Source organism: Protomyctophum parallelum (assembly GCF_964188405.1).
Source record: "Protomyctophum parallelum genome assembly, chromosome: 17".
In the NCBI taxonomy this organism is placed as follows: Eukaryota; Metazoa; Chordata; class Actinopteri; order Myctophiformes; family Myctophidae; genus Protomyctophum; species Protomyctophum parallelum.
Window position 1 is genome coordinate 4,901,886 of NC_139719.1, and position 27,078 is coordinate 4,928,963.

Here is a 27,078-nt window from a genome sequence, read left to right on the forward strand (position 1 = left end):
GTGTAGTAGTATGGCAGTGAACACTGGATGGTCCAAATAATCTGTCGGGTTCCTGACAGGAGCCTCGACACTTCACCTCACAAGGGCCATGTGGCGGTCCTACTACGTAGTTGGGGTTCATCATGTCCACCAATCTAGGTCCTGACCCAAGAGATGGGCACCCACTGGGGCACGGCTTCCACCCTCTCCAGCATGGCCTGGAGTTCCGCTAAGGCACTGAGTGGGTCCTCCTTGACCAGGATGCGGTCCACCCAGTGGCCGTAGCGCTCGTCTATCTGCTCCGATGACTGTCTCATCTCCTGGAGATCCTCCCCCTGCTCACAAACAAGCATGCAGTCACATTGACTTGTTGGAATACTGTTCCAAATGCTACTTTAAGACCTGAGGCTGATTCTACAAATGCCTTCTAAATCTGTACTTCTCGTACTTTTAAGATTTTTCAAAAATGACAAATGCAGATGTACAAGCTCGCAGCGTGGTACAAAGTGACTCGATGTGAGCTTGTAGATCCGGAAGGAGCGAGTGCATTCTCCGGCAACGGCATCAGCCGGAACGCTGCCGGGGGAAGGCCCGGCAGCGTCCGGGGGATTATGTCCCTCCACTGCCGGTAACAACCGCGGTGGTGCCGGGAGAAGGGGCGGGGAAACTTTAGACACTACTGTTTGCAGGGCTTGCAGTTAGGGTTAGGTTTGGGGTAGTGTCGGACTGATGCCGCCGAGAAACACTCATCTGCCGGAGGGGGTTCCGCCGCTGATGCCATGCGTTGCATCGTGCTTGCGGTTGGGTTTAGGGTTTGGGGTAGAGTGTCGGAGGACCTGCTATTTCTGAATAGCCAATGTCTAAAGTCTAAAATGACACCGACACTTTCCCAGTTTTTAAGATACATGCCATTCTCTTTAATAGTCTCTTTGGTGCTGTAATGCAAACTAATGTGATTTGACGTAGTATTGATAACTAGTTTATTTAAATCTACTATTTTATAGTAGATTTTATGAGTGTTATTAAAGAAAAAGTTCTACAAGCTATTTTTGCCAAGATTTAATCTAGAGAATGACATGCCAAAATACTAGGGATGCCAAGGAGTCTTGACTGTTTGTTCTTATAAATATCTTTAACAACTGAGACTAAATAATAACTATAGCATAATACCCCTGTTCTAACTTACCGTGATGGAAGAATTTAGTGAAGAGGATGAAGCGGCCCGTCTGCATTGGCTGTCCTGGAGCCGAGGCTTCACAAAGATAACATATGGCTTGAACTCAGCAGTACGGAGTGTCTTTAACGCCTGTTAAGAGTGGGAAATAGCCAACATTTATGGCAAAAATAGCCCATCTACCAGCCCACAATGCTATTTTCACTATTGGAAAATGTAAGCTTATAATGACATGCCCAAAATAGGGATACCATGGTGAAAGTCGTTAATAATCTCTTCGAAATTGAGTTATACCAGATCTGTTTTAAAGGTCATTAAAAAAAACACCTATTTGGCATAGGCCTAGGCTAAATCATGTAAACTAAAACAAGACGGCTATGAATAGGTGTTATAGAGGCAGGTGTGCACTGCCAATATGACCCAAATTATTAGTTTCTTATTATTGTCAACTAATAATGCCAAAGTCAGGCTAGCCCTTTAGATTATTTTTTACTTTGCATGGCAAAGTAAGTCTTATGGTTTAGTCACCATTTAAGGTGATTCTGAGTCTGTTGCTGTCCAGCAGAAACCTTGCATCTCCGTATTTCAACACTTGTTTTTTCGTAAATGAATGCCCTACTTCACTTCAAAAGTGTCACACACAATCTACAAGCTCAGAGTCACAACGCATCGCGAGCTTATAATAATGAAAAAAGGGAACGGTTTTGGATATGCAAGGTTTCCACCTGACAGCAACAATTTACGGCGTTTAAATGTCAAAATGTTACATGATACTCACCTCTGGCTGCACGTCCACCAGACACACCTTGTTTCCATCTAAAACACTGCGGATGGAATCCAGACTGGTGCCGTACAGGTTGTCCTTATATTCCCCATACTCAATGAATCTGGAAAGAAAATTAAAATCACCAATCTTCATGAGAATAGTTTCTTTTGAGCTTTTCCTATTATTGCAAGTTATTTTATTTTAATATCCACACTACAGTCAGTCCATGTGCTCCATCTCTCCTCGAATTAAAAAATAAATATAGAATATAGATTGGAAAGAAGAGATTAGCTGTTTTACAAACTCAGTGTTGTGAGCTTGTAGATCTGCTTTTATCATGCCCAGAATAGAGACGCTGGGGTTCATGCGGTTAAATGTCCCTGTCGTACTCGTGTCCAGTTGGAGGACTCACTTATTATTGTGGATGTCTGCATCAAAGGCTGCTTTAGTAATGAAGTGATACTCTACTGCTTCTCTCTCCTGACTCTTCCTGGGCCGAGTGGTATCTGTGGGTCAAAACATGGAAAGGAAATAAGGAACAAATTAAGCAATGTATAGTTCTGCATGGATGCGTGAATGATTGCCTGCATATTGTTCCTGTGCACAACAATAAAATAAACCTGGGTGTGCATTTTGATCCATCCTTCTCATATGCAGCAATATGTCCAGGAAGCACTTTTGATCCATGTGTACTGTAAGGGTAGGCCTTATTTTGAGGTCATTTGAACAGTGCTATATGCCTACCGTATATCTCCTTTGAAAGGCAGAAAATAACAACATAGGCCTACATATTGCTGTGCTATTTCTAGTGTGTTCATTGTTGGTTTATGTAAGTATGAGAGGGCTCATATATTTATTTATATTAGCTCATGGCTTCTGAACCGGTACCCCAAACAAGCTCTGAATCGAAGAGCTTGAGATCACACAATCTCGTTGGCCACGACAATAGATGCCTGAACAACCACTTTACCCACATGTAGTTGACATTAGCTTGCCCCTGATTGCTGACACAATGCATTGAGGTACTCATACTTTGACATGATACTGACACTCTTGTTCAGGAGCGACTACCTTTATACTATACTAAGAATAGTCTATTAGCCGAGGCTGTTACCCATATTAATTTTCAGTACAGTCAACAAGATATGTACATGCAGGCCCAGGCCGTAGCGTAACGGTCTGGGCACCGGACTGGTGATCCAGTCGCAGTGTGCCGCGGGTTCGACTCCCGGACCTGACACGGCCTTTACTGCATGTCATCCCCCCATCTCTCTCCCGTTTCCTGTCAGCCTACTGTCTGTCCCTTCAAAAATCAATAAAAAGGCGTAAGCCGCAAAAAAAAAAAGATATGTACATGCTGTGACTATATATAGTGCCGACATTAAGGAATGTAGGGCTTCAAAGCAATCACAGCCATAGTAGATGCACCAATAGCTCTATGACAATGGAGAGCTGTTTTAAAAAAGCCAGGCAGAATAGCTTGAAATGACAGGACTCACGAGGCACAGCCACACCATATCGTCGAGGGTTCTCAGCGATCACCTTCTGTTTGAGTTCATTGAGCCTGGCGCCTAGGGAACCTATCAACACACACACACACACACACACACACACACACACACACACACACACACACACACACACACACATAAGCATAAACAACATATACTCTTAAATTATATAAATACAGTTAACCACTTAAGTACTTAATGTACTTTGTTGAATAACTAATAGCAGCAGCAAATCAGTGACTGTACTCCGAGTCTCTACTGAGCTTCTTACTCCATCCAAAAGCGAAATTCCAGCCATCCTAATTCATTTAGGAATATCTTTGGACATTTTAGGAATTGTGTGAAGTTTTTCACTTATGGCACACACAAAATTGGGATACGAGGTTAAAAGTGGTTAAGTTACAGTATGCATCATATAACCTGTTTTAATGTAATGAGCAAAGCTGGACCAACCTATCAACACTATGAGCCGGGGCTTGTCATTCGAACTAGGCTGATATCGTGTCACTTCCTCATAGATCAGGAAGTCTGTCTGTGTGGCGACTGGAGTACCAGGTTCTCCTGGTGAACCCTGGCGGTCTTTCTTGAGACGGAAACTTCTGCGCAGGCCAGCTATGAGGCAAGACAGACAGACAGGCAGACACAGGTGAGATGGACAGACTTAAACCCTTAGTAATGTGTCATTATTATCACACTGCCACTTTGAAATTTGAACCAAAACAAAAATAATGAAAATAGTTCAAAATACTAGTAAACTTATTTCAAAAGTCAGCAAAAAGAAATATTGGAAAAACATTCAAGCACACATTAATTGTAATAAATCCTAATAATACTCCTGCCAGACAATAAAAGCCACAATAAATAAAACACAAACAGACTGAATGACACCAATAGAAGTCAGTAAGGGTACCTGCGTAAAAATCCCATGAGAAAGCACAGGAGACACGGGCCGCCTTACTCTTAGGAGAAACTACAACTAGCATTAGACCATTTATTCAAAACAGCCCAATGTAAATTCAATAAATCTCAGCAAATTGAAGCAGGTAAGCTTGGTAGCCATGCGTTAAATTGCTGTGTCGGCAATGCAAGAAACGCTTTGCCCGACAACAAAGCATGTCGCATGAAGATACGATCACTTGTGAAGCACAGCAAAAGCTAAATGAAGCTGCTATGAAGAACATTCAAGGGTTACAATATTTTGAAAAAGAACACACCAACAAGCAAGCGCACTGTAATTATTACCAAAACTAAAGGGGCTACAAACCACATCCATAATACCTTTTAGTTTTGATTCAACGAATCGACGTTTCAAACATAACTGTAAAAGTCAAAGGGAAACTTTGCAGGAAACTCCCAGAATCCACAGCATTGCCCTTTGAATAGAAAAAGGGGGTATGGGCAAACACCGTAGCTGCCCCTGCATTGATCCAGGCTTTAAAACCACACTCAGTGGTTTCATATAGTGATATTGAAAGTGACATGTTGATTCAAAGTACTGACAACTGACTCCAAGACCTACTGTCCACAACTGATTCCACACAAAACACTACTTTGGATAAAACAAAACCGCAAGAAAGAGATGATTCCTCCTGAAGCAATTGCCCACAATTCACAAACTCAAGAATCTTAAGCCACTTAGCAAGGTATTGCTTATCGTCTCTGTTGGGCAGAAACCTTGTATGTCCAAAACCACTAAGCCAATAAAACCAACAAAGACTTCGCCAACTCCATCCTGGCATCCATAATTTGGGGATGTCATAGGGGAAAATATTTTTTTCTTCCAAAATTAGGGAAACTAATAATAAAGCATTAAAAAGATTAAATGTTGAGATTGTCTTTTCTATTATATTGTTAGCCATTTTGTTACTATAGTGTTACTACTTCTCTCTATCCTTATATGTATTTTTGCTTCATCGATGCTGTGCTGCTGCTATGACAACTGCATTTAAGTTAATATATTATGTATTTTTGCTTTATCGATGCTGTGCTGCTGCTATGACAACTGCATTGAAGTTAATATATTATGTATTTTTGCTTTATCGATGCTGTGCTGCTGCTATGACAACTGCATTGAAGTTAATATATTATGTATTTTTGCTTTATCGATGCTGTGCTGCTGCTATGACAACTGCATTGAAGTTAATATATTATGTATTTTTGCTTTATCGTTGCTGTGCTGCTGCTATGACAACTGCATTGAAGTTAATATATTATGTATTTTTGCTTTATCGTTGCTGTGCTGCTGCTATGACAACTGCATTGAAGTTAATATAAGGTCTGGCCGTCCGTCCGTCCGTCTATGTAGACACCAGGTTTCTGCCCGACAGCGACAGAATACATTGTTGACATGATGTAGAGGTGAGCTAAGCTGTGGCTGGGCCGGTGATGGTTCTACAATGCTGTTGCATCCTCATGCCTCCTCACCTATGTCCTGTCCACTCAGAGAGCCCTCACTGTCACAGTCTTCTGTAGGGAGGCAAGCAGGGAGAGAGAGAGACAGGGTAAGAGGTGGAGGGAGGGAGGGAGGGATGCTTAGTGAAGTCTGTCAGCCAAGGGTCTGAGGAGGAGGGGACGATAGAACGGAACAGGCAAGTGATTTGTGGGTAGTGAAGTGCATATGAAGTCAAGTCAAGGGAGGGTTAACAATGGTAATGTTGTGTGTGTGTGTGTGTGTGTGTGTGCAGAGAGAGAGAGAGGGGGGGAGGGGGAGAGAGAGAAAGAACAGAAAGGGTTTTAACCACTTAAGCCCTATTTTATAATTTGGCTGTACGAAAATGGCCAATATTTCGTAGATTGGCAATTTATTTTCTATCCATTTTTACATTTAAAAGTTTTGATTTCTTTCTTCTAATAAATATGTCCAAAATCGGGACACCAGGGCTAATGTGGTTAAAAGAGTTTCACTTGATAAACCATCAAAGCACAGCCTGTGTGCTGAGACCTTCAGGAGCACCTACCTCTCTCTGTCCGATCATCTGAGGTTAGCAGTGAAGGAGGTAATGAAGAACAGCAGAGTATGACAAACATTATGCTGTAGTAGTGAGTAATGTTAAAAACAAATGCACATGCATTTAATGCATAATTTTTTACAGTATTGAATAGCAAAAGGTCAGTTGAGCTACACAGATATGAACAGTTGACAGTTGTTTTGGCTACAACAATAGAGTGTATGCGTGTGACATCATCATACCCGGAAGTTATGCAGGAATGCCTGAGTGGCAAAAAACGACATACATCCAAACAGAAGAGTCCTATCTGATTGCATTAAACGACATTAAACAACGTTAAACACACTTTGCCACTCGATTTGCCACTCACTTTATGCATGCGCATACGCTCTATATGGAATTATGAAAGTAACAGGTTTAGGCCACCAGATTTACAAGCCAAAGAATCGCATTTGTTTGTATGTTCTAAACTGAACATGGTGGAACTCCTTTTATTGTATATTTATTTTTCTATTATTTGTATTTATGATGTTGTGTTTTTATTGTGATATGGATTCCCCTGAGTCTGAAATAAAGATTGAATTGATTTGAATACCAGGCAAAATGGTAGATTATACATATTGAGAGATGAATTCCACATCTCCTGATCTCATGTTTTGCAAATGCATGCTGGGCTGTAAACAGCTTTGTGAACATCCATACAGTATGGAGTACAGTGTAATTGGTATAGCCCAAAATACTACTAATGTTAGTGAGAATTACCAGGGTGAAAACAGCTTACATGTGGGTGTTTTTGGAGATACAGGGGCTGGGAAAGTCCCCATTTTCATTCTGTACCTCAGGCGCCTGTGGAAAAATAAAAAGGAAGGCATCACTATCATTTTTATTTTTTTAATCAAAAGCTGGGGGGGCTTTCCGGACGCCATCCTCATGGCCACTGTCCACTTGGAGAGCTGAAGGTTAACGCAACAGTACTATAAATGTGCACAACACTGAAACTCAGACATGAAAACTATTCTTTTAATTAACATAAATTTGTTGACTGAAAATGCTTGCCCTGCGTTGCCAGGGTTATTACAATGATGAACAGTGTGTTCAGGTTTGGGTACCGCAGCATTGCACCCTCTCTCCCCTCTACCCACTCTCAATCTGGCACCCTTCCCTTCTTCCTCCATCTCACTCCCCCGTCTCTCCACCCTCTCTCTCTCTCACTGATTGAGCTCTAGTCTGACCTAACGACAGCCATTTGCACTGGCGTCAACCGTTGCCTGACAATGCAGATTTGCATGATGTCGTCAGTGCAGTGACATTGATTCAAGTCGAGTCGAAATTATTATTTATAATGCACAATTTAAAAACGACCACAGCTGGATTTTGCCTATTAACCCATTCTGACCTGAGATCAGATTCTAAAAGTGTCTTTGATTTTTCAAAAATAGCAGACCTACAAGCTCGTATCGCGCCACTCGGTGGCGCGATATGAGCTTGTAGATCTGCTATTTTTCAATAGCTAAAGCATGACATGATGCCAACACCAAAATGGGTTCCCGTTCAGAATGGGTTAATATGGACGTATATTAATAGGCAAAATCCAGCCATCCGCGTGCCACGTACATAGAACTTGAACTGGTTACACTGACTAGATGTAGTTCTTTGTGTGAAACGGCAGAGGAGATCTTTGCTGACCTCTCTTGGAACTGTGTGGAAGGGATGAGGGCAGCACGCAGGTTAGAGTCACCCACTCTCTTGGCTTGCCACCAGGTGGCGTCATCATGGCTCACGACCTGCAAGACGTCTCCCCTCTTGAAAGGAAGACCCGCCTCCTGACAGGGCGTGGCCTTGTCCTCGAATGGCGTGTAGTCAAACAAAGCCCGTAGGTAAACCTGGAGGGGCATGCATGGATTAAAGCAAAGTCAAATCTCATGACTGAAACAGTGTCCCACACTACTGCCGCCATTTCCTAAACAATTAACACAATATGTAAATTAAATTATGTTTTAGTGATATTGTTCCTGCTGTTACATACTGTCAATCAGGTGAAGAAATCACAGACTGAGGCTTTAATGTTTGTTTTTATATGAAATATCCGAGACGATTAGGGTTTTATGGAAGATGTTTCTGTACAAAATGCTAGTCTGACCGGCACATCAAATGCTCTAATCTTAAAATAAGCAAAAGTAGTCTATTCTACAAGCTCTCATTGAGAGCTTGTAGAATAGACTACTTTTGAGAGCTTGTAGAATAGACGACCTCTGCTTATTCGCTTATGCTTAAATAGAAGAAATGCTGGCATTTCCAGAGTCCAAATGACAGCAATCAGTCGTAGCGACTGAGAACTTTAATCCATGGGCATGTGAAGAGAATTACTCGGCTAGCTAAAAACATTGTGATCCAATCGCTGCCCGTTAATACTCATTACTCATAGGAGATCATCAGTTGGTAAAACTGTAAGAACCAAAGTTAATTTGTCCGAGAGGAGAATTACATGGTTACAGATTCTGATTTATTGGCAGAATTTCTACAATGGCATGTGAATGAGCCATTAAGTCTTCGCATTCAAGATCACAGACTTTATTTGAAATAAAAAGTGAATAAAAGGTTGCACACTCATAGGCACGATGTAGGATAATTAAAAACTAAAATGATTGTGGCATTGTGTCAGGGAGGTGGCTCTGTATCGTTTATGATATGTAGTTATATTAGATAACTAAATGTTACCTGTGTTTGAAGAACAAAGTAGGCGGCTAATCTGTAAGTATCTTTGGAAAACTACACTAGGAAATCATGTGATTCAGTGTCCCCACTGAAGTGCTTATTATTTAGTTTAATTGAAGGAACAACTGTGAACTACAATGCTACTCAAATCTTACACAAAGGGGAAAAGATCACACTCGTGAAGTAAGCGCATGTATTGATGAAGTCATGGCCACCCACTATCAACTACATGACATAGTACATAGTTAATGTATTTTGCCATTGACTTGGACTCAAACGTTTATACAGAATAAAAAGGTTATTATAGACTTGGCTGCCACATGACGACGTCACAGGGGGCACACACAAAGCCACGAGTAATCAGCGTCACATCGTGTTGTAACTCAATATTAATTCATATTAATTCAATATTAACATTCAATATTATGTGGGCTGGTGGCACCAGGAGGCAGCTGCATGTAGTCGTCATTTCTAATAGATTTGTAGGAGGCATTTTATTTTCTTACACTTTGGATACTTTTTCAGCATCAGTTTGGTCATACGAGTAAAATGCCAATACTATTTATTGTTGGTACACAGTTCTTACAGTATATTACGTGATTAAAATCTATGGGAGTTTGAATGGGAAAAACCCTTCCGTGATCCAGGACGCATGGTTTTGACATCCAGGACTACGGGCTACGGCACTGAACATAAACCGCTCTCACGCTTCACTGCAATGCACTGTGAGTTTGTAGATTGGCTATCTTTGAATCAAAATGTGGTTACCCAGCTTTCTTTTAGTTTGTCTTCTTCCATGATGGCTGGGATGATTTTGAGGGTGATGGAGCCTTGGGCTTGGGACTGGTAAAAATAAATAGAGAGAGATATCATTATCTGTCATCGGCTAGCCATGAATAATTGCATTGAGAAAGAAAAGAAAAGAAAACATTGATATTACCATGCGAGTAAACCAATTTATATGCTGCCTTTACCAGAATCTGACTGATTTCATCAGGTCTTTTGTGTATTATCAGATTTCCATTGACCTCTCGAAGTTCATCCCCAACATGGACCAGGCCTGGCGGGAAAAACACAAGCAATCACCCACGCACGCACACACATACTCTATGAGAGTGCAAAAAGCACACTTTAGTAACAGAATCTCACAAGATGCAATCCCGTGGCACTAATCTCAAAGATTTCATCTCTGTTGACAGTTGTGGTGGTGTGAACTACCATTTTAGCTGAGGCCACAGCATCATCTCTCCTATCACTTCATCAGTAATTGATAACAAGTCCTGTTGGGTAGGAGGAATCACACCATCTCAAAGCTATTGTTTACACTTTCGAGCATTCAATTTGCTGTGAAATGAATCGAGCCTCCAAGAGCAGAGATGAATTAACTACTGGTGTAAAGGTCGCACACATACAAACGTCTTGTGTCAATGTCATCATTCATGACGTGACACGGTGTGTTGTGTTGCTCTCACCACTGCGGTCGGCGGACCCTCCCCTCATGATCCTGGCCACGATCACAGCACCTGTTGCGTCGTCTCTTCGGATCGTTGCCCCCTGGAAGATTAAAGAGGGTTTTTTTTTTTTCAAAGGCGATCTACGCTTGCTTCAGCTGTATCAAACCATTGTCCTCTAGTCTAGCGCAGTGGTTTTCAACCAGTGGTCCGGAGACCAGGTGGTCCCCATGCTAAATGATGGAGAGTCGGTAACTAAATGGACCCTTATAATAGGTCTTTAACTCTTGAGAGCGTAAAATTAAACCAAATGGACCCTTATGGCTTTCGCCTTTATTTTATTTATATATTTAAGAGGGATAGTAGGCTGACAGGAAATGGGGAGAGAAATGGGGGGGGGGGGGGGTGACCTGCAGTAAAGGCCGTTCGGGATCGGGCAGCACACTGCCAGACTGGATTACCACTGCAGCCAAGGTGCCCAGACGGCTACACCAGAATTAGTTTTATTTTGATAAAAGTTTGCCTGTTTCCTGTTATTTTGCTTTTAAATACGTTTGCTAGTCAAATAAATGAAGTCCCTCATATTTGTATGTAAATTCATAATTCTACATTTATTAAAACATGGCACTTAATTTAATGTACAGTACATGACTGGCTGTCCAACTCCGATCTGTGTTGTGTATATATGTTGTTTTAGTTTTCTAGTAATCAGCGATCACGTGCAACTACACTAAACCCAAAAGCAAAGCTTTGTACAAGAACTAATAGCTTGCAGTCCATGGGCAGGTAGGCTATATGAAATACCAGATATACAGTACTGTACCTACAGTATACAAACAAAGTGCAGTTGTACAAAAAAACACACACCTTTTTCCTCCACACCAACAGCAACAATCATGCACGTGCACATACACAGACACACACCACACACACACACACGACTTCACTTAAATATTATCATGGTCTCACCAGCGGCTCCTTGTTCTTGACGAGGCGAACTATCTTCACAGACTCCTCCTCCAGGTCGTCATCTAGGTCATCAGGCAGCGGCGGCAGGACGGGGTCAAAGTTCTTCTGGGCTACCGTGTCATGAGCCGACAGCACCGCCTGAAGGACACACACACACACACACACACACACACACACACACACACACACACACACAATACTGCATTATTACACAAACATTATACCGTTGACTCCACTACATTTCTAGGAAGGGACTCTTGGGACTAAAATGTACAAAATATCTTATGAATTAACCACTTAACCCATTCTGACCGGGCACCCATTTTGGTGTTGGCATCATGTCATGCTTTAGCTATTGAAAAATAGCAGATCTACAAGCTCGTATCGCGCCACTCGGTGGCGCGATACGAGCTTGTAGGTCTGCTATTTTTGAAAAAACTAAGACACTTTTACTGTCACGGTGGCAGAATGACTGAACCCAAATGCAGAGGGAAGTTCAAAATAACTGCTTTATTAAACAAAAAGTCAAGCTTACAAAATAAGTAGCAGTAGCAAAGCAATAAGTCCAAATAGCAAAACCTTTCAGAAGCATAAAGTAGCCACGAGGAATTCCATGAATGCAAACTCTTCAGTAAATACAAAAAGACAAACCCAAAACATCAAGGTAGAGCAGGGGACAACGACATGAAGCACCGGACAAGGAATTATGTTCTGACAGTTAGTTTGTGCAAGGAGTCCAGTATTTATAGGTGGGTTGATTGTAGCAGAGTTCACAGGTTTGTAATTGGCTGGGCTGATGAGAGTGTAACCAGGTGTGTAACTAGGACTGAAAGCTGCAATGGGAAGTGGGAGTGGCCGAAGTGGAAAGACATACACAACTGGCCAGAGGGAGAGATACAGAAAGAGGGGAATAAACAGGCAGAGGGCCAAATCATGACAGTACCTCCCCCTCAAGGGGCGGATACCAGACGACCAACGACCTTGACCAGGAACGAGCAGGGAGGGTGGAGGGGGCCTGGAGGAGGGAACCTGAGGCAAAGCTGGTGACTTCAGGGGGACGGCCGGGACGATGGCCAGAGGCGGAGCCTGTGACTTCAGGTGGGCGGCCAGGACGATGGCCAGAGGCGGAGCTGCTGAGTTCAGGGGGACGCCCTGGAGGCCGAGACGAGGCGGAGGGGTCATCAGGCGGACGGCCGGGAGGCCGAGACGAGGCAGGAGACATTTGGGCCGAAGGCAACGCCGGAGGTGCTGCAGTCAGAGGCGACGGAGCTGCAGGCACAGTAGGCGGGGCTGCCAGCGCAGGAGGTGGTGCTGCAGGCGGAGCTGCAGGCAGTGCTGCAGGTGGAACTGCAGGCAGTGCTGCAGGTGGGGCTGCAGGTGGGACTGCAGGCAGTGCTGCAGGTGGGACTGCAGGCAGTGCTGCAGGCGGGACTGCAGGCGGGACTGCAGGCGGTGCTGCAGGTGGGACTGCAGGCAGTGCTGCAGGTTGGACTGCAGGTGGGACTGCAGGCACTGGGGGTGGGGCTGCAGGAAACGGGTCTGCAGCGGCCGGAGCTGGAGCTGCAGGAGCTGGAGCTGGAGGAACCAGGACTGCAGCGGATGGAGCTGGAACTGCAGGAGCTGGGGCTGCAGCAGACGTGGAGGATGTTGCAGACTCTGGAGACGGGACCCCAGTAGACACTGCACATCCAGGAGACGAGGAGGATTCTACAGACGGGACCCCAGCTGCACACCCAGGAGATGAAGAGGATGCTGCAGATTCTGGAGATGGAACCCCAGAGGACTCTGCACACCCCGGAGACGAGGAGGATGCTGCAGACTCTGGACACATGGAGCCGGCAGCCAGCAGCTGACGGAAGCAGCCGAACAAAAAGCCCAGGGCCAGAGCTTCCACAACCTCGGTCTGAAACCGATCACCATTGGAGATGACCGACAAGGGCTCTGGCAGGTCACTGGCTGATAGGGCTGTCGAGGGTGCAGAGGGCGCAGGCAGGACATCTAGGGAGATTGCTGGCAAGGGCTCTGGCAGGTCGGCAGTAGATATCACCGGTGAGGGTGCAGAGGGCACAGGTGGGTCACCAATGGAGACAGCAGGCTGGACGGGCTGGTGGATGCTGGGCAACACGTTGCTCTGGACGCCGGGCAGCGGGGTGCCGGGCAGGATAGTGCTGGGCAGGCTGGGCGGCGGAGAGCTGGGCAGACTGGGCCTTGGAGAACTGGACGGTGGAGAGCTGGGCAGCGGAGAGCTGGGCAGGCTGGGCAGCGGAAAGCTGGGCAGGCTGGGCAGCGGAGAGCTGGGCAGGCTGGGCAGCGGAGAGCTGGGCTGGAGAACAGGCTGGAGAACTGGAGGGGTGCTGGGCAGTGAAGACCACTGGGGGTGTAAGGAGCCATGGCGACCACGCCTTCTCCTGGCAGGCCCACGGTTCCCCACACAGAGGGCCTGGGCTCGAGCTGGCTCAGAGTACACCGGGATTTTAGCAGTCTTGCAAAAATATGAAAATAAATCCAAAGGCTGGTTCTTTTGTTGATCTGGGACAGGGCAGACAGATGAAAAGCTCACTACTCCAACTCTAATTGACTGGGTAGTTGACTGGGAAGCATGGGTGGTTTCAAAGTCCTTGAGCCTCTCACAGACCACATTCAGGTGGGGGACAAAATGGCTTACCCACGGCCTCTCCTTAAACCACTGCTGCTGGATAGAGATCTCCTCTTGGAGTGCAGCATGCAATGTAGGGGGTGAGGCCATGAAACGAGCAACCACATTTTCAAAGTCCTCCACCTTTTGGTGAAAAAGTCTACGCTCTGCTGGGTTCATATTTGGTCAGAACATACTGTCACGGTGGCAGAATGACTGAACCCAAATGCAGAGGGAAGTTCAAAATAACTGCTTTATTAAACAAAAAGTCAAGCTTACAAAATAAGTAGCAGTAGCAAAGCAATAAGTCCAAATAGCAAAACCTTTCAGAAGCATAAAGTAGCCACGAGGAAGTCCATGAATGCAAACTCTTCAGTAAATACAAAAAGACAAACCCAAAACATCAAGGTAGAGCAGGGGACAACGACTTGAAGCACCGGACAAGGAATTATGTTCTGACAGTTAGTTTGTGCAAGGAGTCCAGTATTTATAGGTGGGTTGATTGTAGCAGAGTTCACAGGTTTGTAATTGGCTGGGCTGATGAGAGTGTAACCAGGTGTGTAACTAGGACTGAGGGCTGCAATGGGAAGTGGGAGTGGCCGAAGTGGAAAGACATACACAACTGGGCAGAGGGAGAGATACAGAAAGAGGGGAATAAACAGGCAGAGGGCCAAATCATGACATTTAGAATCTGATCTCAGGTCAGAATGGGTTAATAATGAAACTGTCAGGATGTAATAGACATTTTTAGAATCTGATCTCAGGTCAGAATGGGTTAAGCCCTGTTCATATATAGTGAAAATCTGAACGCTCACAACAAATCTGCTATGTTTACTATTTTTCACAATTTCTGAAAGGTTTGGACAATTTCTAAAAATGTACTTTGTAATTTGTACTTTGGAGTATTGAGTATTTACTTGAGTATATACTTTGTCCACCACTGGTTTATACATGTGCTGATACTTAGTGTACACATGCACACATAAACAGACAACTCGGTCAGCACAGGCACACACGCAAACAAATGCAAGTGCATTTTGTTTGTGACGCTAGACTAGGAAAAGCAGTGGGATTACCAAAATCAGCAGGGATCATCCCGGGATCTGCCATTTAGATTCGGACATATCTCGTGTGAAAAGTGGGTATTAAGGCCCGAGGATAACTCAAATAGCCAGCAGTCTGCTGTCACACAGTCATGTCAATTGTAATTCAGTCAGGACAACTCAAGAATGAATGGAATATATATATATGTATTGAATATAAAATGAGCGATATATTTATTATGGTTTGGCGTCGTTGGCGATGAATTGGATCTGCTTTGTAGGTACTCAGATCAAGCGCATCATCGGCCCCGACCACTGGGAGAGGGAGGGCAGAATCCATTTCTTCCGACCGACGGTCGGTCGCGACGCCCCCGTCGCGACGCACCGTCGAACGGTCCTATTTCGGTCCGTCGTTCCGTCGGTCGGTCGGTCCGTGGCTCCGTCGCTCCGTCGGTCCGTGGCTCCGTCGCTCCGTCGGTCGGTCCGTTTTTGCGTCGCGACAGACCGCCGGTCGCAGGTTTAGGGTGGATGGATTCTGCCCTTGCTGCCCAAATGGTAACTCTGTCATTTCTCTACCGTTTTGGACGGGGGTGGGCTCTTTGGAATCGTGTGGCCCCCCTGGAGGTTTCTATGGGGGTCTCGAGGGACCCCTGGGGACCCCCAGGGACCCCCAAATGGTAATGTCACCTGTGGACACTAACTGTAATTGTCTCGCTGTCTCGCTGCTGCGCTGCGCCGCACAGACAGCAGCTTGTGTGTAACATGTGCGTTCGTGCCGTGTTGCTGGTATATTATTATTATTATATTTTTTGCGCCGCCGCGTTGTCTCGCTGCTGCGCTGCACAGACAGCAGCTTGTGTGTAACATGTGCGTTCGTGTAAATGTTCGTGTAAATGTTTTAGGTCGGCCGGTCGGTGATTTGGTCTGTCCTTCATATATATTTTTTTCTGCTCTCGTTGGACTTAACTTTAAAAGTCCAATGGAACACCTCTTTGTAACGGGCCGCTGTAGTATAGTGGTCTAATCCCTCGCCTCTCTATTCTTTTTTGCTGAGGACGCTGGTTCAATTCCCGCTCGCGGCAGACCAAAATTATTATATTTTAGACAGACACACAGACAGACAGACAGACTGCCTGTCTGCCTGCCTGCCTAATGTATTGTAAATAATGTATTCATTCCATACGGCTATTTTTTTTTAATATAAAAACTTTTGTCTTTCGCGCGATTCGAACCAGCGTCGTCAGCACCAAAACATTGAGAGGCGAGTGATTAAACCGCTAGACTACAGCGGCCATACGTTACAAAGAAGTGTTTCATTGGACTTATAAAGACAATAGCACCCAGCTGCAGTCTCGCAAGGGGAGGGACCGGAAGTGCTTTTATTTCCGGCTTCCACGTGCACAAGCGCACATACACGCACGCGAAATATAATGCAATATGTAATAATCAGCTCATACATTATAAAGACATTATTGCATTATGAAGTTTTATTACAGTATGAGTCGCCTATGTGGAGGTTCTTAATGTAACACATTATTACATTATAGAAAAATCTATTAAGTTATGTGCTCGTCTTTTAATTACATTATGAGCTGATTATTACATTATGAGGTCAGATGTAGAGTTGCTGGCCGCCTCAGCTCCATATATGGAGATCTAGGTGATGATCCAGTCTTTTCAATGTATGGCTATCCAGGGTTTGATGAGGTCAGTGTCGGGATCTTATATCATATGGAAACGGCCATATATGGTGGTGTGACGTGTCATGAGGCGTGACCATATATGGAGGCATGACACGAGGCGTGACATGACACACTTACTGACTGACTGACGGGAAATGCAGGTTTTCATAGTAAATTAAATGCATATGGTCGTGTGTCTGTGGTCTATGGTCTGGACATGGTGTGTGTGGGACAGGGGTACGGGGTTATAGCAACTTATTACATTACTTAAATGCCTTGATATCATTATGTTATAATCGACCATATAGGCCTAGCCTATTATTGCATATCATTTTATTATTGTTAGATTTGCATTTCTTCAAATATGCACACTTATACCACCAACTAATAAGCTTTCAATTAAAATATTACCTACAACAAACTACTTCAAACTTTTCCAAACCGACCACGTAATTATGTTTAAGCACAGATGGTACTATATACACCCGGCATTTAAGCGCGCACCAGCAAGTGCGTGTCGTGCACGCGCATTATATTTCGCGTGCGTGTATGTGCGCTTGTGCACGTGGAAGCCGGAAATAAAAGCACTTCCGGTCCCTCCCCTTGCGAGACTGCAGCTGGGTGCTATTGTCTTTATAAGTCCAATGAAACACTTCTTTGTAACGTATGGCCGCTGTAGTCTAGCGGTTTAATCACTCGCCTCTCAATGTTTTGGTGCTGACGACGCTGGTTCGAATCGCGCGAAAGACAAAAGTTTTTATATTAAAAAAAAATAGCCGTATGGAATGAATACATTATTTACAATACATTAGGCAGGCAGACAGGCAGTCTGTCTGTCTGTCTGTCTGTCTAAAATATAATAATTTTGGTCTGCCGCGAGCGGGAATTGAACCAGCGTCCTCAGCAAAAAAGAATAGAGAGGCGAGGGATTAGACCACTATACTACAGCGGCCCGTTACAAAGAGGTGTTCCATTGGACTTTTAAAGTTAAGTCCAACGAGAGCAGAAAAAAAAATATATGAAGGACAGACCAAATCACCGACCGGCCGACCTAAAACATTTACACGAACATTTACACGAACGCACATGTTACACACAAGCTGCTGTCTGTGCAGCGCAGCAGCGAGACAACGCGGCGGCGCAAAAAATATAATAATAATAATATACCAGCAACACGGCACGAACGCACATGTTACACACAAGCTGCTGTCTGTGCGGCGCAGCGCAGCAGCGAGACAGCGAGACAATTACAGTTAGTGTCCACAGGTGACATTACCATTTGGGGGTCCCTGGGGGTCCCCAGGGGTCCCTCGAGACCCCCATAGAAACCTCCAGGGGGGCCACACGATTCCAAAGAGCCCACCCCCGTCCAAAACGGTAGAGAAATGACAGAGTTACCATTTGGGCAGCAAGGGCAGAATCCATCCACCCTAAACCTGCGACCGGCGGTCCGTCGCGACGCAAAAACGGACCGACCGACGGAGCGACGGAGCCACGGACCGACGGAGCGACGGAGCCACGGACCGACCGACCGACGGACCGACGGACCGAAATAGGACCGTTCGACGGTGCGTCGCGACGGAGCGACCGGGGCGTCGCGACCGACCGTCGGTCGGAAGAAATGGATTCTGCCCTTGCTGCACTGGGACTCCGAATCCCCCCAAAACAGCAGAATGATGCCCAATGCACGGCAGGGCAGCAGTTTCCTGACTGAACTTGCTCTGCGCATTTATTTATTTAATTATTTATAATCATAAGTGCCAACTTTGTTAGCTAATTGTTGTTTGCAAATCATGTCCTACTAATGTTTATCATTATTATCGTCTCATACATGCTGTAGGTAGAGGCTTCGTCTAAGCAATTTGGACTTCTTGCCTCCTCCAGGCACTTTTCCCCGCCTATATTTTGTGTACTGTTTTTTTGTGTGCTAAATGAATCAAATCATTAAAAGGAAAGGCCATGGGGTCACCATTATCAGTGGGTTCATGTCTGTCCTTATTGCGCGCATAAGGTTTCGTGGAAATCCGTTTATTAATTATTGTTTAGGTGGCATAAAGGTGCACATCAAATTCCACAGCAATACAGACAGTATTGTAGTTACAGTAGTTATGATAGTAGCATGATACTGACCATGATACTGACCATGACAATGACATGATGCTGACCATAACACTGACATGATACTGAATCACGTAGTAACAGTCATGTTTAATGTAAAATCTGATATTTGGATTTGGTTGTAAAATGTGTGCAAATGGACATTTTAGCCGGATGGTGGCGCTTAAGAGGAAAGGCCATGCAGTCACCAAGATTAGTAGGGTTCATCTGGGCTTCATGAAAGTGTATAGACAATTATACAGCAATCCAGACAGTATTTTTTGAGATACAGTCCATGTTGGGTGGATGGACTGTGTGACCTGACATAACCATCCATAAGCACAAAATAGAGAAATAGATGAAGGAAAGAGTTGAGAAAGAAGAAGAAGAACACCATCCCAGAGGCTAATTTCACAAACGAGTCTCACTAATTAGGAAATGACTGTGTAAGTGTCTCAAACTGGCATCTACTTCCCACTTGCCCCGTCAGGCCCAGGCCAGAAACCATTAAAATGAGCATAATCTCTTGATAACTATAATTAGGGACTAGGAGTGTCTGCACCTTGACAGACCATGAAGGCTTTACACAGAGCCCAGCACCACGTCTGGCTGCTGATATGTAATGGATGATCGTCTCAAAAGAGGGTGGGGAAACCCACTGGCTTAGGAAAGGGAGACAAGGGCTCAAACAACCGGAATAAGTGGCACTGTCTGATTAGAAAGCTATGGGAAGTGGCGTGTGAACAGTTGCAAACGCACACACAAAACACACACACACACCCAAAAGCTTAACTTAAAGAATATTAACTTAAAAAGAAAACTTAAAAAAAAAAAACTTAAAAAAAAAAAACTTAAAGAATTACGCAATTTATTCTAATTGTTGTTATTGCAATTTACGAGCTGCGTTCGCTTCCCGCGTCTTACTTGTAGAATTTGTGAATTGTGTGTGTGTGTGTGTGTGTGTGTGTGTGATATAGGGATGGGCAATTAATCTGTCATCACATAGCTATCGGACGATATTATTGGCCTTAAAATGCAATATCAGTATCGAATCGATATCAAAATAATGTGCTGAACTATGGAAGCATATCTCCGGCAATGTGTTGAATTTTGATTGATTGGCATTTGTGATGAAAATTTCAGTTCAGTTGCTAGTTTAAAGTCTTCTATCACTTATCATGATATGCATTTTTGTTTTTAAATTGATGATAAAGTAGCAGTGAAAAGAACACGCCCTCGCTGACCTTCCAGCCAATAACATTAGTTTCCGGTTTGTTTTTGAGATCCAAGTTCCAAGATGGTGGATTTGAATTAGCTGGAAAAAGTGGCTTCAAAATAGTACATTGAGGTGAGGGGTACTCAGTGTATGTTTGGTTGTGAGCAGTACATTGAGGTGAGGGGTACTCAGTGTATGTTTGGTTGTGAGCAGTACATTGAGGTGAGGGGTACTCAGTGTATGTTTGGTTGTGAGCAGTACCTTGAGATGAGGGGTACTCAGTGTATGTTTGGTTGTGAGCAGTACATTGAGGTGAGGGGTACTCAGTGTATGTTTGGTTGTGAGCAGTACCTTGAGATGAGGGGTACTCAGTGTATGTTTGGTTGTGAGCAGTACATTGAGGTGAGGGGTACTCAGTGTATGTTTGGTTGTGAGCAGTACATTGAGGTGAGGGGTACTCAGTGTATGTTTGGTTGTGAGCAGTACCTTGAGATGAGGGGTACTCAGTGTATGTTTGGTTGTGAGCAGTACATTGAGGTGAGGGGTACTCAGTGTATGTTTGGTTGTGAGCAGTACCTTGAGATGAGGGGTACTCAGTGTATGTTTGGTTGTGAGCAGTACATTGAGGTGAGGGGTACTCAGTGTATGTTTGGTTGTGAGCAGTACCTTGAGGTGAGGGGTACTCAGTGTATGTTTGGTTGTGAGCAGTACCTTGAGATGAGGGGTACTCAGCAGCAACAGCAGTTCTCTCTCATCACCTTCCATTGGCCCACTCTGGAGCTCCTCTGCCAACTGGTGATTGGAGCAACAGCATCACACAAATGGCTCATGTGTATACAAGCATACTGTAACTCAAATATATGAAAATATATTACAGCAATGCCTTGGAATTGCACTTACATCTTCCACCAGGCATGAGGCGCTGTGTAGAACCGGGGTAGGACTCTGCTTCTCATACTGCTTTAGCTTCTCATGGATCTGTGACCCAACACACGCACGCACACACACACACACACACTGAAATGTTGAAACCTTTGTTTTTAAATGCTATGGTCATTGTACATTAGGGCTGACCCAAAAAAATCGATTAATCGATGTTCAATCGATACGCAAGGGAATCGATTTTTAAATTTTGATTCGAATAGTCATTAAAAAAATAGCGGCCGCTTTTGGTCCGCGAGACGGCCCCATTTGGTCCGCGAGCCATGCTTGCGCCTCGCAGCACCTCGCAACGCCTCCTCTTTCCCCGTGTTAAAAACAAGGAAGCGCACCACAGCTCAGTGGACATTAAATATAGGCTACCATGTTTTATAAGTCATAAAAACATTACTTACACCCAAATGAAAATATAAACTTCACAGATTATAGATCACATGGAACTATAACAATCTGTTGAGTATTGCCTGAATAATGCCACTATAAAATCTCAACTTTTATCGACGTGCCTTTGCGCTGAGAACCTTGCGGAGCCTGGCGGTGTAGGCTACATTATACTTGTGATTCCTGCTTGGATTCACATGGTGAGTGCGCGCACCGAAAATTCAAAGATCTGCAATCTCATGCGCTGCGTTGTGCATATTGGCTGAGTATAATGGCACGAATGAAACTAGGCCTATAGATTTATTTTGGCGATGCGGAGAATTGTAATTATGTAGCCTATTTGCCTGTGTTTTTTCTTTTAATTATGTTTTTTTTTGTGCGCCGATGGTGACGCTCCACTTGTTTCAGCCTGTAGGCCTACAGCACTTTGGTCAGCTTTTATTGTTTTAAATGTGCTATATAAATAAAGTTTGATTTAGGCCTATATTGGAGCAGGTGCTGGCAAATAACTAATTACTGTAATGCCATGCAGTGAAGTTGCGCAAATGTCCACTCAATTAGCAAACGGAGCTGCTCTCATGCGCTCTGCACTGTCTGCAGCACAATTACTGCAGATCTCTTCTTAAAGTTTACTTATTATGGTTTACTTTCAACCATAAACCATAATATGATTGACAAACCTTGGATTATAATTCTTCATCGACCAACAGCGCATGCAGCATGACTATGAGGTAATTTAACTATGTGGGATTTCTCCATCGGCATCGCATGTCGATAAAAATGGGATTTCACTAGTGGCATTATTCAGGCAATACTCAACAGATTGTTATAATTCCAAGTGATCTATAATCTGTGCAGTTTATATATTTTTTCCCATACGCACACTCACAGTCACATTAACTTTATGATCAATCAAATTAACCGTGGTTGATTTTATTTCTGACAAGTGTCAGGCTTGAAGAGTTCATTCATGTTACCGTTCGTTTACAATTGACAGAGGAGTTTGGATTATATATATTTTTATTTGATGGAGAGGTAATGCCTGTTTCAGGCGCTGTTTAATTGTTAAATAAAAGACCAATCCAATATGCGATCCTTTCTCCTCTCTCTTTAAAATAAATGATACCAATCGCACCCCCCCCCCCCCGTTGGGTTTCGAAGCGTCGAAGTTCGAAACAAATTAATATCGATTAATCGATCATTAAAAACGTAATCGAAGGTCAGCCCTATTGTACATGCAGTACGTGCTTTAGCAAAAAGGTGCCTTGTTGTGTATGACCACCTTTCCACATGATTTCATCATGATCTTCCAAAGTTCTATTTTCCAACTCGCACCGATCTGCACATCATGAAACTCGTCGTAACAATCCAAACATTCGTCGCTGTCAGGCAGAAACCTACAAACTGTTTCCCCCCCCCCGTAAAGTAATGCCCTATTCATTGCACAACAGTGTCACACAAAAGTAGCAAATCACAATTGCAGATCTGCTATTTTTAGTGTGTTTGTGGGTTTTAGAAGTATTTAACTAATGTAAAATATTAACAAGGGTAAAAAAATAATGGACTACATTGGATCCATTGATCCAAGTTTCTTTTTACCATTTTCTGAAAAGCAACCCTTTTGGACATACAAGGTTTCCACCCACGCCAGCGACCCTTTTTTAAATGTGATTTCGTAAATGAATGAGTACAAGAGTACAATACAAGAGTGTCGCACAAATAGTAGCGCAAATAGCAGATCTATACGCTCACAGCGCCTCGCGGTGTGATCCGTTGTGAGCCTGTAGATCGGCTATGTCCATGGTTTTACAATAATAATACAAATAAAACAATTTGGGGATTTACAAGGTTTCCACCCGACATGGACTGCATAGTAGACGCCGCTTGTACCTTCATGAGATAAGCGAGGCTCTTCTCACTGAAGACATCCTTGAGGAAGAGCAGGTCCTCTTTGTGGTTGGCATCAGGGTGCAGCTGAGAGGTGAGCAGAGCCAGAGTCTCATGAAGACCTAAGATCAACACAGACCACAGCAGTGGTGGAAAAAGGACTCACATTTTTGACTTAAGTAAAAGTAGCAATACAGTAATGTAGAAGAGCTCTGTTACAAGTAAAAGACCGGAATTCAACATTTACCTGAGTAAAAGTACAAAGGCATTTGCCACAAGTAGAAAGTAATCATTATGCAAAATGTCCCAATTAAAATTCACACATTTTCAAATGTACACAATGTATTAAAACAATATTTTGAAGTGAGCTTGTAGATCAGCTATTTTCAAATGGCCAAAATGTATAGGGCTGAAATGGGTAATGTCCGTTTTGTGAAAATATTCTTGGTGTGATGCATTGTGGGCTAGTAGAGCGCTATTGTTTTAAAACGTGCCCAAAAGAGGGATGCCACGTTGAAAGTTGTTAATGCTTGTCCACCGTCTTTATGTGCACTCAACTCAAACTTTATTGTCACATCATCACAGGGGTAAAAAAGAAAGTGGGTGAAATTCGTGGTCCTACAAGCTCCATCAGTTGCACTTTCAAGAGAAATAGAGAAGGAAAAAAACTGAAAAACAGGTCAGATATCAACATGGCCAAGGAAAACGGAACAAAAAGCGAGAGCTCATACGGAAGCAGCATTCCCTCGATGGTGCTATATATATACACATTTCCTCCACACCGTAAATACACATTTACTAATCATAAACACACTCTAGAAGCATCTCAATTATGCATGACTGTTGTTGTTCATGTAACACATGCATCATGCATGCATACATCCATTTATAATGCAGAGGCTAAACAAACGTTGGATTGGACATGGTGCTTTAATTTACCTGTGCTTGCAGACAGTATGGGCATGGCTTCAATCATTCACAGTGAGCTGAAGGGACCAGATGGGAGGAACATGGGGGTGGGGGACAACGATGACAACTCCTCTCCTCCCGCTGCTCCTGTCCTCGGTTATGACAAGGCTGTGCACAAACACACAAACAGCCAAGAGGAAATTATAATGTTGGTAATACAATTCTAAACAATCTCTATTACAATAGCTATTAAATAACCATGTTGTGATTTAGGTTGACCTTCTATACGGTCTCTAGATCTTCATCTTCATATTGCACATACAGTGAGTCTCTCTGATACTGTAGTGGACAGTCATCGTATCATGGTTATCAAAATAATCAAAGTGTTTCACCACTGAGTCAGGCAGCTGAGGTTATAATTCATGACAGTCCCTATTTGGGATAAATCTTTAAAAAAAATCATCATTTTTATTTTAATAATAAACTTCTAGATTGGCTATTTTATGTAGGAAGTCTAAGACTAAGAACAAAACACTTTTGGTTACATAATTCTGCGACATAAAAGACAACATCAACAATGAACAGATCTTAAATTGTTGCCGTCAGCCGTCTACACAGGCAAAGACTTAACGATATTTAACAAACACAAAGATCTATTGCACCGGTAATGAAATCCGACATGTGGTGGAAGAAGAAGCAATTTAGAAACACGCTGTTGTAGTGTTGCACGATTCTTGCTCAAATGTGAATCTCAATTTTCCTCCACAAGAATTGTGACCACGATTCTCATTTTTTCCATGAAAGTATTCATAAGAATAAACATAATAGTAACTAAAATGAAATGGACAGCCAACTAGTGCTGCACAATTCTTCACGATTCTCCACAAAATGAGATTGCATAGGTGTCTGAATCTGAAACCTTATTCAAGAAACTCACAGGGGGGTCCATAGGGCAGAACACATAAAACATAAAAACACTAAAGTAAACAAACTATGAATAAAATAAACAAAGCATAAACAAACAAACAAACTTATCTCTGTACATACAGGCTAGAACGCCAGTGGCTCCACAGCTTAGACGATAGTCTGACAGAGCTCTTAGCAGGGTTAGAAAGTGATGCAATGATGCTGTTCTCAGAGTCTGTTAACCTGCACATAAATCTATACATCAGGTTTCGTAGCACAGCAGGGCTACAGTAAGTGGGTACATTTATTTCTACAAACATTTGTCTGGCACTACAGCATCTTGGGGCTTTGAGCAGCAGTCTCATGCAGTCATTATATGCCACTGTCATTTTTTGCAGGCTGCCCTTTTTGTAGTGTCGCCACAAGTGGGCAGTGTACAGCGGAGTACAATAAGCTTTAAAAACTGTTGCTCTGTTAAAAGGCCTTTATTTAAAGCCAAAAGTATTGGCTTTAAGCGATGTGTTTTGAGCTTGTTGATCTGCTGCTTTTTAATTTGAAACTTTTGAATCCTGAAAAGTATAGCAGTTTTGGGCGTATGAGGTTCCCTCCCCCCCCCCCCCCCCCCGACAGAGACGATATCATTCCTCGTTTAAATTACTAAAAGCTGGATCTACAATTTCAAAGGTCACTGCCGGGGGCAGTGATGAATCTGCAGCTAATCTGAATATCTGGAAAATGTGGAATATGCAATTTGGAGCACCACCACATGGAGAGTAATGAGTTACCAGTTGCATGTGTGTGTGTGTGTGTGTGTGTGTGTGTGTGTGTGTGTGTGTGTGTGTGTGTGTGTGTGTGTGTGTGTGTGTGTGTGTGTGTGTGTAAATTGGAGATGATTGTAGATATAGGCACTGTACTGTAAGGTACTGTGCTGTACAGTACACAAACACTGTTACACAGTGTATCCACCCCATTATCTAATATCAAACGATTCAAGAGCTTAGCAGCTGATAGCAAGGGGTCACCACCAGTAGCAAATCTCCTCCTTATGCCCGTGGCGACTGAGCAATCAGATCTGTCATCCAACAAATCAGTCATTCTTTGGCAGATTAACATCAACTGTACCTAGAGACACAAACGTAAGCGCCACACAACAAAAAACTATCAAGGACATGCCTGTTTAATCTGTGGGACAGGATGATACCTTTCAGACTCTATCTTCTCCATACACACTAAGGCCATACGTTAGCATGGCAGAGAGAGGCCTGGTGCTTAGTGCTTACAGTGGTTACATCTGTTTTATTTAAAACGTCACACCCCACCCCACCAGAGCCAGAGTGTGTCCATGTGTTTGGACAAACCGTTCTCTCACAGTCACAATTCACTGAGACTCTACTACTCACTGCAGGTTCATGTGGATAAAAGCCTAGCCCATTTAGGACTGACCAGATTCTACAAAATGTCTTCTCTAAATCATGACAGTTTTCTGAAATGTCAGTGGTTCTCAAACTATTTCATGTCAAGGACCCCAAAACTCATATGTAATCGGCAGCCGACCCCCATCTGAACTTATGTTGTCTCCCAGGGACAAGATTTGAGTTAAAAACATTCGCTGTGAAAGAATTATCAAAGATTTGAGTTAAAAACATTCGCTGTGAAAGAATTATCAAATATTTGAGTTAAAAACATTCGCTGTGAAAGAATTATCAAAGATTTGAGTTAAAAACATTCGCTGTGAAATAATTATCAAAGATTTGAGTTAAAAACATTCGCTGTGAAAGAATTATCAAAGATTTGTGCCACATTTTCACAATTTAAAAAATGAAATCTATAAGCTTCTATGAGCTTGTAGATCTGTTATTTTTCAATAGCT

The 27,078-nt window shown here is 43.4% G+C and overlaps 1 protein-coding gene across 1 annotated transcript; it reads right to left on the reverse strand.

Annotated features, from left to right (window-relative positions):
* Nucleotides 1–134: 134 nt before the first annotated feature.
* LOC310874559 (MAGUK p55 subfamily member 3-like) lies at nucleotides 135–24,369 on the reverse strand (the record flags this gene model as incomplete). Its single annotated transcript, XM_083787417.1, has 19 exons — nucleotides 135–314; nucleotides 1,166–1,285; nucleotides 1,932–2,040; nucleotides 2,332–2,425; nucleotides 3,419–3,499; nucleotides 3,884–4,042; nucleotides 4,341–4,406; nucleotides 5,855–5,896; nucleotides 6,388–6,405; nucleotides 7,160–7,224; nucleotides 8,065–8,261; nucleotides 9,862–9,936; nucleotides 10,068–10,153; nucleotides 10,566–10,647; nucleotides 11,514–11,651; nucleotides 20,898–20,978; nucleotides 21,087–21,164; nucleotides 23,397–23,515; nucleotides 24,333–24,369. 19 exons carry the CDS (start codon nucleotides 24,367–24,369, stop codon nucleotides 135–137), a joined length of 1,827 nt encoding a protein of 608 aa, XP_083643543.1.
* Between the last annotated feature and the right edge of the window lie 2,709 nt (nucleotides 24,370–27,078).